The sequence below is a fragment of the Cyprinus carpio genome, chromosome B11, assembly GCF_018340385.1.
Source record: "Cyprinus carpio isolate SPL01 chromosome B11, ASM1834038v1, whole genome shotgun sequence".
NCBI lineage: Eukaryota > Metazoa > Chordata > Actinopteri > Cypriniformes > Cyprinidae > Cyprinus > Cyprinus carpio.
In genome coordinates, this window is record NC_056607.1 from 5,559,009 (window position 1) to 5,576,877 (window position 17,869).

The following is a 17,869-nucleotide window of genomic DNA, read 5'->3' on the forward strand; positions in this document are numbered from 1 at the left end:
GGAAGTATGTATAGAATGGTGATTTTTATAAGGTATCAATAACACAGTTATTTAATATTAATAGTGCAAACATTGTCATTCAAGTAATAATATAATACGGAAATACTGATATAAAAATAGCTTATCCAAAAAAAAAAAAAAAAAAAAAAAAAAAAAAAAAAAAAAAAGCAGTTCATCTAAATGGGTGAGAAATACTGGAAATACCGTGTTCAGCTCTTAAAGTCATAGTCCACTTACATAACCAGTGCTACAAAATGTCTTTATTAGAGATGCATTTCATAATTTCAGGGTTTCCGACTGCTAATGATCCATCGTTGTAAATGTAAAGATAGTTTATTGAATGCTTGTACAACTCACAGGTTAACTTCAAAATGAAGTTTAATCATTTGCTTGCTTTTGATTCAGATTCAAACAGCCTTGGGTCAGATGTGCTAGTAAGTTACTATCTGCAGAATCTTAAAGATAGAACATCAAATGTTTTTTTTTTTTACAGGCAAAAACAATAATCCAGCAATAAAAGAAACAACTAAATACTGAAAAAATATAAAGACAGATATGAATGTAAGCAGACAGTTAACCACTTTTCCAACAGTTATATTAAGTAATTTACTTTACAAAAAGTATTCTCTAATGTTCCCAAAATGTTGGGAAATGATTTTGAAAGCAGAATTGGACATGTCATAACTGTTATGAAAGTGCAAGGATCTGAAAAAGAAAAATAAACAGGATGAGAACGAACTGTAACACGGATAATAAGGGGCTCAGCAGAAACCCTGTTGACAGTTCATTCTTCAGTTTAACTGCTCTGTCACGGCCACATTACAAAAGCTGCTTTTCTTTTCCACTGCGTCACAGTAAACATTGCTGGTTTCATTTCAAAGTGGCTTTGACCCAGTGTAATGTCACGAACTTCAGAAAACCATGCTCTATCATTGCAATACCACAAGGTTGTTAGTGTTCTGAACAGAAGTTTGCTTTGGTTAAAAGGAAGAGAGATGCCTCAGAAAGAACTTTCAGGTCTGTTTTCAGTCCTGGCCTGTATGATGTAGCACACAAACTTGACTGTGTAGACACAGACAACCAGACCAGCTATAACACACAGGTTTGCAAGTGCTCCTCTGAGGTTTGGCTTTCGTCGGGCCACATGACCCGTATGAGGAGGAACACCGAAGTCCTTCTGAGTCCTTTGCTTCACCTTGATCTCCTGTAAAGGAGAAAAAACATTAATATGTATAACTAAATGAAGACCTGTTTTGTTTAGATTTCTTGAGTCAGATTTACCTCCACAACCTCAGGAAACAGCTCACAGACAACTCTGTCCTTCAGGTTGAAGGCCAAGCTCTGCGCAGACAGCTGTCTTTTCTGACAGACAAAAATAAACATAATAAAAATATGAATAATTAATATTTTGGAATAAAATGTTATGATGATGGTGCTTTTGCCTTCCACAGAGAAATGTTTTTGTCTGCAAAACGTTTTGTGATGGATATAATGAGGGGAGGAAAAGCTATATTTCAGTGCTTTTGAGAGCGGATGCGAGGGAACGCAAATGTTTAGTGAAAGAAATCAAACGGGAACGTTGGGGGAAGGTAAAACTTTTGCGAGAGAATAAAAAGTTTCTTGGGGAACGGAATAGTTTTGCGAGAGAATGATTGTTTTTCTATGGAAAGTTTCACTGGAGAATGAAATAGTTTGGCAAAAGAACACAAAGTTTCTCAGTTGAACGGAATGTTTTTTGATAGAACAAACTTTCTTTATGAGGCAACATAAATTTTCTCAGGGGAATGGAAAGTTGAATGGATTAGTTTTAAGAAAGAACACACATTTTTCTAAAGAAAGCAAAGATTCTCAGGGGAATGTTTCTTCCTATCCTGTTTTTTTTTTCTCTTTCTGTCACCATTGCTCTAGCAGGGGCGTCCAGTCCTGCTCGGTTTAGCTCCAGCACACTTCAGTTGAGTCCACTGAGACCTTGATTAGCTGCTTCAGGTGTGTTTAATTAGGATAAGCTAAACTCCAGGAACAGGTTTAGACACCCCTGCTCCATAATATATACAGCCTATATGCATTCAGCAGAATGTTTTCAGTGTACGTACGGTGAAGTCAGACGTCTCTATGCTTCCCAGCGTGGGAATGTTTTCCACCATGAAGCTCAGCAGTGCGGTGAGTATGGTAGAGACGGACCAGGCCGGATTCCACGTGTCAGGATGGAAATCACTAATGGACAGACACAGCCTGCAGGGTCACACAGGAGCACATACTTGAAATGAGTTACAGTGAGCTGGAGTGAACGTTTATGTTTATGCACAGTTATTTAGCTTACCGTGTGTTGCACATGAATCTTCCATTAGGGGTTAGCATATAAATACCGGGTGGCTTGAAAGGAAATTCTTGAGGAAATATCAATTTGCCATGATAGTAGCCACCAGAACACAATTAACAAAAGAAGAAGAAAGAAGTGCAAATAATAGGCCTACAATGTATATAGAAACACAAGTGAAAGTATTCATGCTTACCCTTATAAGGGGTTTTCTCAGGACCACGAATAACAAAATGCCTGGGAAGATTTCATCAACAAACATTTCAAGATATGAATTCAGAACAAAGGTTTCTTTCACAATATAAAATAATGTATTTTTTGTTCGTTTGCTCTAGACAGTAGAGCAAATAGATATATTGTTCATATCCAATTGTTTTAAAGGTGCTGTATGTAAGATTTTGACTCTACTAAAGCATTAAAATAACATAATATGTTTGCAGATATTTAAGAAATGTGCCAAGTTAAAGGGATACTCCAACCCAAAATTAACATTTTGTCATTATCACCCTTACCCCCATGTCGTTCCAAACCAGTAAAAGCTTAGTTTGTCTTCGGAACACAATTGAAGATATCTTTCTGTGTCTCTCCAAATCAGTGTAGCGCCATTTTGGCAAATCTGAGCTGTACACAGATGGCGTATGCTCTTCTGTGTCAGCCGCGCCACAAGGATACGTTTTTTTAATGTGTATTTACGCTTTGGTTTGAATGAAAACAACGCATCGGCGCAGCTGACACAGAAGAGCGTACGCCATCTGTGTACAGCTCAGATTTGCCAAAATGGTGCTACACTGATTTGGAGAGACACAGAGAGGAATTGTTGAATAAAGTCATTATTTTGTTTTCTTCATGTACAAAAAGTATTCTCGTGGCTTCATAACGTTACGGTTGAATCACTGATGGCAGATCGAGTATTCTGACTATTATTTTTATGGTTTACTGGACCTTGATACTGTTATTTTTTTGGCAGTCTATGGGACAGTCACAAGCCTACCGGTTTTCATCCAAAATATCTTAAATTGTGTTCCGAATATGAACAAAGCTTTTACGGGTTTGGAACGGCATGGGGGTAAGTGATTAATGACAAAATGTTCATTGTAGGGATGGAGTATCCCTTTAACATACTTGTATATCTGAAAAACAATGCTACAGTCAGTTATTCTCTTTTGAAAATGTGTGTTCCGGGCCGGAATGTCAGTCTCTGTTTTGGTTTGTGAAACCCAATTGTATTTTGGCACCCTGGGTTGCCTTTTGGCGGAAAACAAAGTGTATTTAATTTCACTCATACTGTAGTTAGTGTGCTTGTTCCTGTTTGTGTCGTCAATCTGGCAACCTAAGTGTGCAAGTCTGAGGAGGAGGGGCCGGGTGAAAAAAAAACCCCTCTCCAATATTTTGAATTTGGACTGCAATACCCAGTTCAACCACTCTGTGTCAATCCTACATACAGCACCTTTAATTTCTATATCAGTGCCTAACACAGTGACCTGACATTATTCTTTCCCAGTGTAGGCCTAATTCAGACTCAGTTGTACCATTCCAGTATATTAGATGGCAGAGGTTCAGCACAGATGTAAGGGACGGGCTCTTTCCGTATCCTGAGGTAATCCTGCTTCAGACGCAGTGTTGCTGTCGTAGTCATCTTCCTGTTACCACCCACACTCATCTGAAACACAGTTTAATTTAATATTAAAATCATCATGAAAGAGAAACAGCTTTCTTTAGAAGCATATCGACATAAGTTGATTCTTATGTCTGAAAATAATCAAACAACCACAATAGTTGTAATAATAAATTTGACAATGTGATGTTCTAATTTGTGTTACTAATAATATGACATATATACTAATATATAGTATTATACAGTATATACACACACATATTAAATGCATGACATACCTCTCCAGTGAATTCAGAACAGATGAAGGTGAAGTGAAGAGTGTGTCCAGTCTCAGATGAATAATATCTGTGAATGGCATGTTGACTTTCAATAAATACTGGACATGTCACATAAACAGCACATGCTCGAGTCCTGCAGTCAGTGTTAATGCAGTGATTTAGGAGAAAGGGAAAATGAAAGCAACATCATTTCTTCTGCTTTCACTTTTGATTTAATATTTTAAGCAGTGGTATAGGCTATCATTTTACTTTCTTATTACCAGAGGGAAGGCTCGCCATCTGAAAAAATGCCATCTTTAACATCTTAAATATGCAACACATTTGCATGTTATAACAAAATGATTAAGATTTAACATAAAATGTCACTTATTTCTCTTATTTCTATTTTTTTAAAGATAAACCAACCAATATTTAAGCAAAATCTCAAATGAGTGAGAGACCTACCTATTATAAAACAAGGAAGCATTTGCTATATAAGCATAATGTCCTGCCCCAGCTTCCTGTTTCAATATAAAATGACAACTTATTAAAGAAAATGAAATGGCTGAATGGGGTCTTTAAAAAAAAAAAGCGCATTGAAAGGTCCAAAAATGTAATTGAAAGATCTAATTTCAACTAATTGTAAAAGTTGAAGCAATGTGATAATCATAAATTCAAATATTATTTTTTTTTTCTTCATCATTTTTTTTAATTTTTGATGATTTAAGTCATAAAGTTATTGCAGAAAGTAATATTTCTATATCCAAAATCACTGATAATGTATATTCCAGTTGTTGAACTTATCAGCATTTTCAAAAAACAAGGAGCAGATTTATTCAGTTTCATCCATTCTTGTGTAGCTTGTGCTCACAAGATGTCAATGTCATCGTAGATATATTACAGAATGGTTACATGCAAATTAGCCTTTTTATTCACATAGTTCAAATTCACAGATAGCACAAATACCAAGCATTTAATTATGGGAAGAGAACCAAATCCTGGGAATCAGAGCTGCTTAACTCCGCTCAGATCACACAAGGGACGTCAAGTTTTAAACACAACATAAACTATAAAAGCTTAAAATCCCATACAGAGCCTTAGGAGAGGACCAAATCTAAAAACGAATCAATCTATGTTGTTAAAACCCATCACTATCCCAAAGCTTGTCTTTAGATGTTGTCATATGTTATTCTTCTGAATCTTCATTGCAGTCCTTCATGTCCTGCTTGAGTCTCTGAGGGTGTCTGGTTTAGCGGGACAGCTGGTTAGTGTTTTGGAGGCGTGTAAAGCCATGTGCGGAAACTCCCGAAAGATGACTGTGCACGAGGTGATGCCTGCGAAACCAAATAAGTTAACAGACTTCAAGCACTGGACTGAGAATAACAAGAGCTGAGCAGCCGAGTCACTGCTCGGGAACACCAGGAAGTCATTTATTATTATTGTATTAATAGAATATAATGTAATGTAGTGTAATATAATATCACATGATATCCCAGCATTCTGCAAAACATAATTAAAAATAAAAATCAGTAGCTGGGCAGTTGGGATATAGAGAAGTGACAGTAGTTTTAAAATTAATCTAAAACTATTTTTTTTTTCTTCTTTTTTCATGTAAAAAAGTATCACACATAACTTATTGAGAAAAAAATATTTAAATATGGTGAAAACGTAAAAAGAAATCGTGACCAGTAAAAGAATTTAAAATATACAACTTAACATACACAATACAATTATTAATAATCATAAGTGCAATGTGTGTAATATATAATGTGCATACACAACCATTTAAAAGTTTGGGGTCAGTATTTTTTTTTTTAAAAGAAATTAACACTTGTAATGATGCATTAAACGTATCAAAATTGACCGTAAAACTTTTACATTGTTTCTAATTTTGTCAAATAAATCATTTTTTTCTACTTTTTTTTTTTTTTTTTTTTTACTTTATTAAATCAAAGAATTTAGAGAAAAAATTAACATATTATAATGATTCTGAATTAAGGATCATGTGACACTGAAGACTGGAGTAATGATGCTGAAAATTCAGCTTTGATCTCATAAATAAATTATATTTCAAAATATATCCCAAGAGAAAACAGTTATTTAAAACGGTAATATTTTTTTACAATATTACAGTATTTTTGATATATAAATGCAGATTTGGTGAGAGATTTCTTCAGAATGTTTTTAAAATTCTAACTCACCCCAAATTTTTCAGATGGTGTGTAAATATACTTAAAATGTAATTTGAGACTAAAATTGTTAAAAAAAAAAAAAAAGATAGGAAATCTGTCAACTACCCAATGTGATTGTTATTTAGTGAAGAGAAAGAGAGTTTGCTCTGAGACCTTATTGAAGAGCAGCATTGTCAAGCTGTAATTATGACTTTCTTGACTCTATCACACAAGAATAGGCACAGAAGCCTTTTAAATGAGGCAAGAGACCCGTAAAGTAACCACCACTGCAAGTGAAAGACCCAAACCCATAGAGACCAGTCTGGAACATCACTCACTCGGGAACTCTTGTGCTTTACCCTCAGTGGACTCACAGGTATACTGGGCTCTAAAAGAGGAATAATACCTATTAAGACAATGTTACCATCACACTATAAATGACAATGAAATCACAGAAATCAACTGCATTATGGGTGAAAAAACCCCACCCCCACAATTCACTGTCTGCAAAAGCCTTCGTAATTCCTTAAACAAACACAGCTGTTGGTAAGGAATCGCCGACTGATGCAGAGCGTGTCGTAAGAGAGAAAGAGCAGAGCAGAAATATGAGCTCAAGACCTTGTTTTATTGTTTGTCAGTGTTTCCAAAAGACAAGCTTCTTTTTATAGATTTCTGTCGTACAAAAACAATTGTACAAACAATACAAGAATGTCTCCAAACACAGAATGTCATCTAACAGATTGTACCGAATGTTGCAAGAGAAAACGAGTTAAAGGTCTGAACGCGAGAACCACAGCGAGAGAGCAAGCAGTCGAGAACAGTTCAAAGGTCAAAGCATATTCACAGCACAGTAGTTAAGAAGCATTTTCAGTTCAACTTTGTTTAAAACACATCCAGACACAACGACTGAAACTGGTCCCTTGATGGCAAGCATCTATTCTGTACACTGTCTCCATTTTCAGATAAAAATGACATTTCAGCTCAGCGAATGTTTCTGTAAAACAATAACTGAAAGTGTACAATTAAGCACATTTTTATTGAGATGAACGTTTGCACTGAAAAGATATTCTACCTGTTTAAAGGTGAAGTGTATAATTTTCTTTTCAGTATTTGAATATTTTTCACTGTCAGCTTAATATGAAGAAACTAAGTAAACCATTGGTAGGTTGAATCCCCGAAAAGCGTAAATACGCTGCTATCAGTCTATCAAAACAATGCTCTGTTTAAGCATCCAACCAGCCTGGCACAGCAACAGTAGCTCAACCAATGGCATGAGTTTGGGGGCGGGTCTATTTGTTTGTTGACCAATTGCAGACTGGGAGAGTATTTGGTTTGTATCTGCCAATATTATTATTAGTATTTTTACATGTTTCACCTTTACTTGCAAAAATCCACCCACAAATGCCAGTGTCACATAGAATCCTATCCCCCTTACTCCACAAAGTTATTTCTTTAGCTGACGCAACTTGTTATGGGTACTTTATTAATTGCCTTGTTAGAAATCCTTTACTGTCTTAATCATTAAAAGGTTAATTAATACCTTTTAATTTGTATGTTTTATTATTGAAGCTAAAACTGTCATATTAATTCCCTTTCTCTGTTTTCTGTTATTTAGCAAGCTAACAGCTTAGCCTACTAGCTAAGCATAGAGCTAACTGCTGAAGTAAAGTGCTGCATCTGAAACCAAACTGGTACTTAATTTGGTTTGAAATCTGCTTCATGTAGAAAAAAAAAAGGATGCATGTGTGTAGTATGAAGGAAATTTGGACGTACTACATCCTCTCCCATGGCCTCATGGGATAGTAACGTATCCATCAGATGCACACTTCAAAATCTCACTTTTACAGGACGTCATCTGGGTGCTGTTTTAGGAATACTATGAATTCGGACATACTACATACTGTGTTTCGCCTACTATAAAGTATGGAAGTAGGCATATTTGGATGCATGTTTTTTTTTTCATTAGGGATTAGAAAGGGAGACAGGATTCTAATATCTTACTCTTCGAACTGGGATCATCTGAACCAAACGTGGGCAAAAAATTGACAACACAGAGCAGATTTCTTCATGCATTTTTACATAATGACAGAATCAGGTGGTTTAAATAAGGAACCATGCTTGCTAATGCAGATGGGCACTTTGCCTTGGTGTCGAGCGATTAAATGCATGCAAATGCTGACTGCATCTACAGACAGACTGCTCTAGACAAGCATTTCTCATTAAATATCACATGACAGTCATTTGAGAGCTTGGCAATACAAGTACAAATATATAAAACAGATGGTTGCTATAAGTTCTATAAATAATTTCGAATAGCTGACATCTCTTTAAAATTGTAAAGGGGTCAAAACACCCGTTTTATTAGCATATGAGGGGAGTCCGATGTGTTTTTAAAATGTAAAAGACAAAAAAAAAGTCTAGTTAGCTAAACATGAAGGCCTTGTTTTCTTACTAAACGAGAAAATGTACATGGATACAGATTTCCGTATTTTAATTATCATTGCACTAATCCTCAGGACGGAACATAAATAAAAAGCACAACAAACAACATTTACATGACGCAAAATAACATAAAAAAAAACTAAAATACTGTCGGTAGGAAAAGTGCGCACAGTCATATTTTCGGAAATGCTGTTTCGAACTGCTAATGAATTCAAATTCGTAGAAACTAATTAGATTAAGCTATTAACTAATGGCATTTAACGTCATGTTTGAATGATACACAATTCAAAACAGCGGCGTTCTAGCCGTGGCATACTGTAAATAGCCTTTCCATTTCAATATTTTGTGTTAACCACATACTGTACATACATATGAACACGACGTGTAAACTAATTGGACAGGTGGGGAGGAGGTTGAAGAGAGCACTCGATGCTTGCTAAAGCTATTCCTGTAAAGGGCTACAAACTTAGTAGGTAGTTCTCCTCACAGTCTGTCAGTGCTCGAGAGCGCCCCCTAGCATTCGTCAATCGAGAGGCAGATAAACTCCTGAATACACTTTCTATACTGCTGCTCTGTGGGACTGCTGCTGGGGTATTGACCTGGCTGTCCGAAGGGCCCGTCCGCTTCCCGCATCTCCTCGTTCATCCGGGCTAACCGCAATCTGACCGAGAGAGAGAGAACAAAAACATTGGCTTTCATGTGCAGTGACACTCGGGGAGTATCTACAAAGGGAAGTGAAGTTATTGACTTACAGTGTGACGATGTCCGCATTGGCTGCCTGAACAGCGATACTAAGAGGGTCCTGCCCGTCCTCATCGACCTCCACCTGAGAGGCTCCTCGCTTCAGGAACAAACACACCTGTCTGTGGACACACACATACAGTACACAAAGGGTTAAACGATAAGTTATTCTGAGGTAGATCGGCGTATTACTACCTTTTGGACAAATTGCCTTACAGACCATCAGTGTTGGGGAGTAACTAGTTACATGTAACGGAATTACATTATTTAATTACAGAATAAATCTAACTGTAATCTGCTACAGAGAAAAAATTAGTAATTAAATTACAGTTACTTATGAAAATGTTACAAAGGGGATTACATCTGAATATTTTCACACACATTCAGATTTGATTTGATGCCATCTTTGCAATGCAGAGGAAATACATTATACATTAATACAAGACATTTGAAATGTAAAGGGGTCATGAAATGAGAAACCAAATTTGCCTTGATCTTTTGGAATATAAGAGGTCTTTGTACCATTAAAACATCCTGCAAGTTTCATAGCTTAAGACGTCCTCCCCATTATAAACGAGCCATTTATTTAATCAAGCTCTAAATACAGCTCGTTCTGGATCCATGGTAAGAAGTGACGTCACGGTGCGAAGTGACGTTCCAACCATTTGCATGTGACCGCCTCCAGCACAAAACAACTACGCTCATTTTGTATCGTTGTCGCGCCGCGCGCCTCACAAGTGTTCAGTCGACGGACAGCGAGTGGGTCTGTGTACAGGAAAATTACAATGCCACGCAGATGTGCTCAAACATGTAAGGTTTTATCACAGCAAGAGCCATCGCTTCGAATGCATCACCCGCTACTAAACAGTTACGCTCAATCCACAAATGTTCTGGCTGGGGGCGTTAATAATTGATCCATAGGCACTGTCGTTAGCCAATCATAACAGTGGGCGTTAACACTGAACTCTTAAAGGGGAAACAACCCAAAAACAGACTGTTTGAATCAAAGGATGAGAAACAGGGTGGGAAAATGTCATAATTCACTACATTTTAAAAGTTTTTTTTTTTAAAAAAAAACTATAGTAATACTATAATTGCACCTAGGGGACCATAATAATAAAATAAAAAAAACCATGTCATGACCCCTTTAAATAATAAAAATATACTTTAAATGCGAAATTAAAACCGCCAGTAGGTGGCAGCAAGTGACTGTTAATGAGTGAGTCACTGAATCATTTAAACGGTTGATTCATTCAGGAACGAAACACCGTCATGGTGCTCAAAGATGCAAAACAACCCTGTGTCTGTGTTTGGAATTATTTTTGTTGCCGAAATAGAGCAAAATCAGGCAATATGGTGTTTAAAATGTCTCTTAATTAACTTCATGTTTATTGATCTGTTGTAAAAAAAAAAAATCTATATTACATTTTTTGTTATCATGTTTTTTTTTGGAAGATGATTGACTATATTAGTGTGTATATGTTTAAATTTTTTTGAGCGGTTTTTTTGATTTTTTTATGATTCTATGTGTTTTTTTTTAGATTGTTTTAGATGGTGAAAGAACGCACTGTAAATGTGCTTCACGTAACGTATGCGTGCACTCTGCAGGTGTGCTTTGGATGGTTTTTACAAAATACTCAATAATGTCAAATCGCACATTGTTAAAACAACAGTTACGATATTATCACATGATATACATCTCACACACATAATCAATATTCTAGCAAACCTCCCACAATCCCCTTGCACTGTGGCAGTGAGTTTTACTCCCTACTGTTTGGAACAGCCTTGGCAATGAGAACGTGAATTTTAGAACTGAACTGTGTAGGTAGGCAGATCACTAGGTGCGTGATGTTTGTGTGAGTCATTTCTTACCCCGTGTGACCCAGACACGTGGCGTGGTGCAGAGGTGCCCGTCCTCGTATGTCCCTCTGATTGACATCTGCTCCATTCTGCAGCAGGAACTCACAAGCTATCAGAGAGCCCTATGAGAGAGAGAGAGAGAGAGAAAGAGAGAGAGAGAGAATCTCAAACATTAGTAAACTGTAAACACACTGTAAAAAATGATTTTTCAAAGTTGGGCATTAAAACAAAAGAATATAAAACGGATAGTTCCGGTCCTTGATTCTGATTGGTTGAGCCAGGTTCAAAACTGTTATAAATTATTCTACAAACATACACCTTTTTGTTTCTGTGTCTGTGTGTTGCTCGGCAACCACTTTGTTGCAACCACACCCGTTTCTGAGGAACTACATTGTTTGGCGGAAGAATAATGTTTTTATTAATATCATTACATTTTATTTGCGTTGTTTCATTTTGTGAAACCTTGCTACTTATATGGAATAACTGTTTTATAAAAGCAATAACCCCCGCAAAGCCGTGGTTAACAATTAATTTATAACATCTAAGGGGGTTTTAGGCACTTTGCTTCACATCGTGCCTCACAACACCCCTTAGCTGTTATAAATTCACTGTAAACCACAGCTTCTTGAGGCAAATTGCTCATAGTATGTTTTATAAGAAAATACATTTTTAGTGTTTCTACTTCATACTTGCCATTTCTTTGGAAATATTTGAGAAATGTTAGCAATTTCTTTGTGAAAATGGCTTCACAGTAAATCCTACAGCAGATTTTATTCAGTCTCACCCCTGCGACGGCTTGTATTAATGGACTCTTGCTTTCGTCCTCCTCGCTGACAGAGTTGATATCTGCACCGTGTGCGAGCGCCTCTGCCATGACCGGTAGGTTCCTGGCCCGTGACGCCTTATGAAGCAGCGTGTTCGGGTCAAGCTCCCGTCCGTCCTCTAGATCTGACGCTTCCTGCTCGATATCAACCTCTCCGCTGGACTCATCCGAGTCCTCACAACCTGCAATAAAACAAAGACATGGGAGAAGATGAAGGGGATGAACACACAACAGACAGATTTACCAAATCAGGACGTCTTCTCACCTTCCTCAGTGACGCTGTCCACCACTGAGCCAAAAACGAGTATGTCTGTGCTGCCGTCAGTACTGCCGCCAAGCCCACTATCACTGCTGAGACCTGCGGGGCCAATGGGTGCCAAGCGAGGGACACGTTACTCACACCGTGACTTTCTGAATCATTCAGTCCTTGACTCCTCACACAATACATTAGAACATTTGTCTGCAATGGGCAATTGTGCAGACCAGTGTTTCTCAAAATGATTCTGCAGGAGATATTTGGTGGTCTTGTGGTTTTTAGAAGGGAAAGTCTTATTAGGAACTTACTGCGAGGCCCTGAGCCTGTGTCGAAGTATGAGAAGAGCGAATCAAGCTCGTCAGGACAAAACAAGGATTCTCTCCGAAACTTTGCGGCTGCTGCAGCTGAGGATGACAAATACACAAATTCTTCTCACTTTGTCTAACACTCATAATGCATTCAAAATCTGTATTTTTACATTTTGTGTCTATTAAAATCTTTCAAGTCAAGTCAAAATTTATTTTAATACCACATTTAAAAGCAACAGAGTTACGCCAAAGTGCTGTACGACAAAACACAATATATAAAAAGCATATTAATAGATTTTTTGATTAGTGATGTACGGAAACATTATTAATGACTCACCCTCATGTCGTTCCAAACCCGTGAGACCTCCGTTCATCTTCGGAACACAGTATAAGATATTTTAGATTTAGTCCGAGAGCTTTCTGTCCCTCCATTGAGAATGTATGTACGGTATACTGTCCACGTCCAGAAAGGTAATAAAAAACATCATCAAAGTAGTCCATGTGACATCAGAGGGTCCGTTAGAATTTTTTGAAGCATCGAAAATACATTTTGGTCCAAAAATATCAAAAACTACGACTTTATTCAGCATTGACTTCTCTCCCGGGTCTGTTATGAGCGCGCGTTCACAGCACATCCGGTTCGCGAACGAATCACTCGATGTAACCGGATCTTCTTGAACCAGTTCACCAAATCGAACTGAATCGTTTGAAACGGTTCGTGTCAACAATAAGCATTAATCCACAAATGACTTAAGCTGTTTACTTTTTTAACATGGCTGACACTCCCTCTGAGTTCAAATAAACCAATATCCCGGAGTAATTCATTTACTCAAACAGTACACTGACTGAACCGAGCCAGATAACGAACGAAACATTGACTCGTTCTCGAATAGTACACTGACTGAACCGAGCCAGATAACACTACTTTGAAGATGTTTTTATTACCTTTCTGGACGTGGACAGTATACCGTACATACATTCTCAATGGGAGGGACAGAAAGCTCTCGGACTAAATCTAAAATAACTTATACTGTGTTCCGAAGATGAACGGAGGGTCTCACGGGTTTGGAACGACATGAGGGTGAGTAATTAATGACATAATTTTGATTTTTTGGGTGAACTATCCCTTTAAGCAATATATAAAGACATTAATCAAATGCCAGAGAAAACAAATAAGATTTTAGAACAGACTTAAAACTGGCTAGTGAAGAAGCAAGTCTCACATTTACAGGCAAACTATTCCAAAGTTCAGGAGCTGCAGCTGAAAACGTGTGACAGTTAAGATAAGCTGATTACTAGACCTAAGTGCTCTTTGAGGAAAGTAAGGATTCAGAAGGTCACTGATGTATTTTGGTGCAAGACCAGATAAAGCCTTGTACACAAAGATAGCTATTTTAAAATCAATTCTTAACTTTACAGGGAGCCAGCGTAAAGACATTAAAATCTTTACTTTATAAAACAGCCATAACTTAATATTTTTTCAATTAAAATATCATTGTATCTGATCATTAATGAGTGAATGAGAAAAAAACTGAATATTATTATTTTTTTTATTTTGAATTTAAATGTTACTATGTTATTATCATGTTATTACAGCATTCACTTTTTTGTAACTTAAAATTTATAAATTCTTTGAAATTTCAAAAAGCTATGATGCAATATATATTTGTTTCAAATATATCATTGCATGAAAAATCATTGCATGAATAAAGACAGAATAATCTGAGAATTTTCAATATGAAGTCCACTGGAATGAATGGCATTTCCTTTGAAATTATCATTTGAAATATAAATTGAAAATATAATTATAATTCAAAACAACAGTCTAAATTTATGAAACTTACCTATTCATGACAAAACAACATAAATACTACTTATTAAGTATTAAGTATTCAAACAAAATAAATTCTACTTGCATAAACTTTCACTGTCAGCTCACGAAAGTGATACATTTTTAATGCTACAATGGCTCATCGATAGGCATACTTATGTTTATTAACAAAATTCAGGCCCAGATATGTGTGAAATATATAGGGAAAGGCTAAATACATTTTACAAAAAGTATTTTTGACACCTAATGGACTGCATACTGTATATACCAGGTCTAAATATTGCAAAAAAGTAAAAGTAAAAAAAATCTAATAATAAAAATAAATGATGCATATTTTGAGGGTGTTAATGAATGTGAAAAGTAATTTTACATACAAATAATATATATATATATGTATATATATATATATACATATATATATATATATATATATATATACATATATTATATATATATATATATATATATATATATATATATATATATATATATATGTGTGTATGTATGTATGTATGTATGTATGTATCTTCCAGGTCTAAATGGACCCTAATGAGGGCTAACTCAGGAGACAGTTGAAGAAATGCGTTCAGAAATGACCAAGCAAGTACCAGCGGAGAGATTGGCTGGTGACATGATCCCGGCGTCGTGCCTGTATTTCCGGCGGGTTTTAGGGGCTCTAATGGAGCTGTTGTGTCTTCTGCACTTCTTCACGCTCCAGTGATGTGATTTTCTGCTCCCCTCCACCAGAGCCTCGGAGCCACACATCTTCTTCAGAAACTTCCTCTCCACATATTTCGCTTTGATCCACGATTCTTTCTCCTGCCTAAATAAAACACCAGAAGCACAAACAGGAGCTTCTATCAATGAAACATTGGACATATGAAAATATTATGACATCAAAAAGAAAAAAATATAATTAAAGCAATAGATTCTGGCTATTGATATAACGCTGCACTCTGACCTTGAGCTGCTGGGACCAGGTTTCTTAAGTCTCTGTTCCTCACACGCACCTTCATAAATCTGGTTGATTACAGTGTTGCCAAGCTCACACATCAACTACAAAGAAAACAATCATAAAGCGTTATTTGATCAATAGCACTAAAAAATATTCTCACGTAACCAATTTTAAAAGCAATGTAATAGCAATTTGTATAAATTAATTGGATCTGTACTTAGATTTGGATGAATAATTGTTTATTATTTGCATAAAGTATATGAAGTGTGCTTTTCATAGAATTCTCTCAAAATTCTCATTGCGATAATGTCCAGACATTTTCCAGATAAGTTCATTCTAACTATTAGTTAGTTAAAATTTCACATTAGCGTAATGAGAATTCAGGGGGGAAATGTGCTTAATATCTTATTTATAAAATGCAATGTCACATTGCAGACAATAACACATTTTCCTGACCTTTTCTTTGATTTCTTCTTATTTTGGGGAGGAATAGGGTATTAAGATAATTGTGACAGGTTTGTGAGATTCACCCATTTAGTTCTCACTGGGATCTTACCTTCACAAGCTCTGGCTCCCATGTGTCGAGTGTTAAAGAGCGAACTTTAGAGCAGTGGACGCCCAAACTCCTGCAGAGATAGAAAATTAACCATACAGTATCTTCAATTTACATGTATGTTCAAGATGGCATTGTTCTGATTCAGGCACACACACAAATGTTTCACTCAAACCACCAAAGACACATTAGGATCAGCCTCCTTTAGAAACCTGTCAGAATCACAGAATCCCCATCTGCAGCCCCTGTTGTGTCTGAGCACATCAAATCTAATGCCTCCGTGTATTATGAGGCTTCTGTCTAACGTTCAGTCACAGATGCCCATCTCTGAGGAGGCAGGAGAGGTTTAATCTGATTAGCAGGCTGGCGCCGGTAATCTGTAGAGGAACTGATGGAGCAGAAAAGGTGCTTCACCCTGAGGGTGTGACGTAGTGTTTACATGAGCGTCATATGGATGTAAAGCCATTCTGCTGTTGGGTTCAATCTGTCATGAGTGATGCGGTTGGGATAAATGTTCTGACGCAGGTGCTTTGAGGCCTGCTTATATCTTCAGTCAAATCGGTATGGAAGCAGATGGCTTCTCAGATGTTTAAATGTTGAGTCTTTATGTCAGCTGTACGATGTTGGGAGCATGTACAAGTCAAATAACAATGGCTTGTTTTGTAGTATCAAACTTTTTTTTATGACCTATGATGCTTTGCCCCAGTTATGGGAGGAACTTCCTGTTATATATAAAAACTAGGAAAAGTTTTGCTCTATCAATGCAATAAGCAGCATTTTCAAAAAGTGCAATGAAGTGACATTATTCCACCCACCCCTCAACCATTGAACATTAAAACGAAATTTAAAAGTGCAAGAGCATTAACAAATTATTACAACAGACCATGAATAACCATAAAGCTTGATTATTTCCACAGCAATATTACAGACACGGTATCTCATGTAACATTTTGCCTCAATGTTCATTAACTGGAACACTGAGTGATACATTTTTTGTCATTTTGACAGTATTTACTGCTTTAGAAACATTTAAGTAAAAAAAAAGGGAGACAACTACATTTTAAAGCATCCGTGTGAAAACAAAACCGGAAAGAGACGTGATGATTTGGGGATAAAGAAAGATTCTTAGTGTATTCATGGGATATATTGTAAATTCAATCGGGAGAGCAGACCACAAACGCAGCATATGTTGTCATTTTTCATACTGTTACGTCGAAACACAAATAATGAGGAGGAAAATAATGCAGTGGACTGAAAATAGCTTTTCCATAGACATTCAAATACCAAGCGTTACGTTATTCACCTGGTGTCTAAAAATAAAACATAAAGGCGGATTTACAGCTCAGGATCAGTATTATTTACAGTGCAAACTTATGATTTTAAATGATTTGTTTCAGTCTATTTGAGTGGAATTTTCCTAAACTGGAAATGCCTCCCATAATTTAAAATGCAGTAGGTTCATGGTGGATGACTTAAATCCTAACTAGAACAAACAGCAGACTGTCACCTGTGAATGCCAGAGCACTCGATGCAGAGCAGAATGCCAAGGTTGATGCTGGCCCAGCGAGGGTCGGCCTGGCCACAGTCGCAGCAGATCTCGTTTCCTGGCAGAGACTGGACCCGCTGTAGGATACTCTCTCCTTTAACAATACGCTCCCGCGGCTCGCTGGCAGAGTCGATACTGCTCGTGGAGGGAGACGCTGTCCTGTCCAAGCGCTGTAGAATCAAGAGTTTGTG

General features: G+C 36.8%; 2 protein-coding genes across 3 annotated transcripts in view; both read right to left on the minus strand.

The window, feature by feature from the left end:
• Positions 1-242: 242 nt before the first annotated feature.
• Positions 243-4,734, minus strand: LOC109086140 (ubiquitin-conjugating enzyme E2 J2-like). Of its 2 annotated transcripts, none has more exons than XM_019100630.2 (7): positions 4,211-4,734; positions 3,847-3,977; positions 2,514-2,554; positions 2,321-2,423; positions 2,094-2,214; positions 1,282-1,362; positions 243-1,204 (listed from the first exon to the last, which is right to left on the minus strand). In XM_019100630.2, exons 2-7 carry the CDS (start codon positions 3,975-3,977, stop codon positions 1,001-1,003), a joined length of 681 nt encoding a protein of 226 aa, XP_018956175.1. In that variant the 5' UTR covers positions 4,211-4,734; the 3' UTR covers positions 243-1,000. The 2 variants fall into 2 exon arrangements, with proteins under 2 accessions (XP_018956175.1, XP_018956174.1); XM_019100629.2 differs by having other exon boundaries at positions 2,094-2,232; positions 4,211-4,700.
• Positions 4,735-6,966: 2,232 nt separating this feature from the next.
• LOC109086139 (arf-GAP with coiled-coil, ANK repeat and PH domain-containing protein 3-like) overlaps positions 6,967-17,869 on the minus strand; it is a 77,741-nt gene continuing 66,838 nt past the window's right edge. The window contains exons 15-24 of the mRNA XM_042733656.1: positions 17,640-17,848; positions 16,136-16,205; positions 15,586-15,680; positions 15,233-15,447; positions 12,794-12,889; positions 12,495-12,587; positions 12,191-12,411; positions 11,419-11,528; positions 9,555-9,665; positions 6,967-9,463 (exon numbers count right to left, since the gene is read on the minus strand). Coding sequence (XP_042589590.1) covers positions 9,316-9,463; positions 9,555-9,665; positions 11,419-11,528; positions 12,191-12,411; positions 12,495-12,587; positions 12,794-12,889; positions 15,233-15,447; positions 15,586-15,680; positions 16,136-16,205; positions 17,640-17,848 — 1,368 coding nt within the window. The 3' untranslated portion in view covers positions 6,967-9,315. The remainder of the gene's footprint in view (positions 9,464-9,554; positions 9,666-11,418; positions 11,529-12,190; positions 12,412-12,494; positions 12,588-12,793; positions 12,890-15,232; positions 15,448-15,585; positions 15,681-16,135; positions 16,206-17,639; positions 17,849-17,869) is intronic.

Bases quoted from the DNA above. Each gene is read 5' to 3' on its own strand.
- LOC109086140 (XM_019100629.2), bottom strand. From the start codon at position 3,977: ATGAGTGTGGGTGGTAACAGGAAGATGACTACGACAGCAACACTGCGT. The intron at 1,363-2,093 runs GTACGTACACTG...TTTGTCTGTCAG, and splicing joins TAGAGACGTCTGACTTCACC to AAAAGACAGCTGTCTGCGCA. The intron at 1,205-1,281 runs GTAAATCTGACT...TCTCCTTTACAG, and splicing joins TGTTTCCTGAGGTTGTGGAG to GAGATCAAGGTGAAGCAAAG.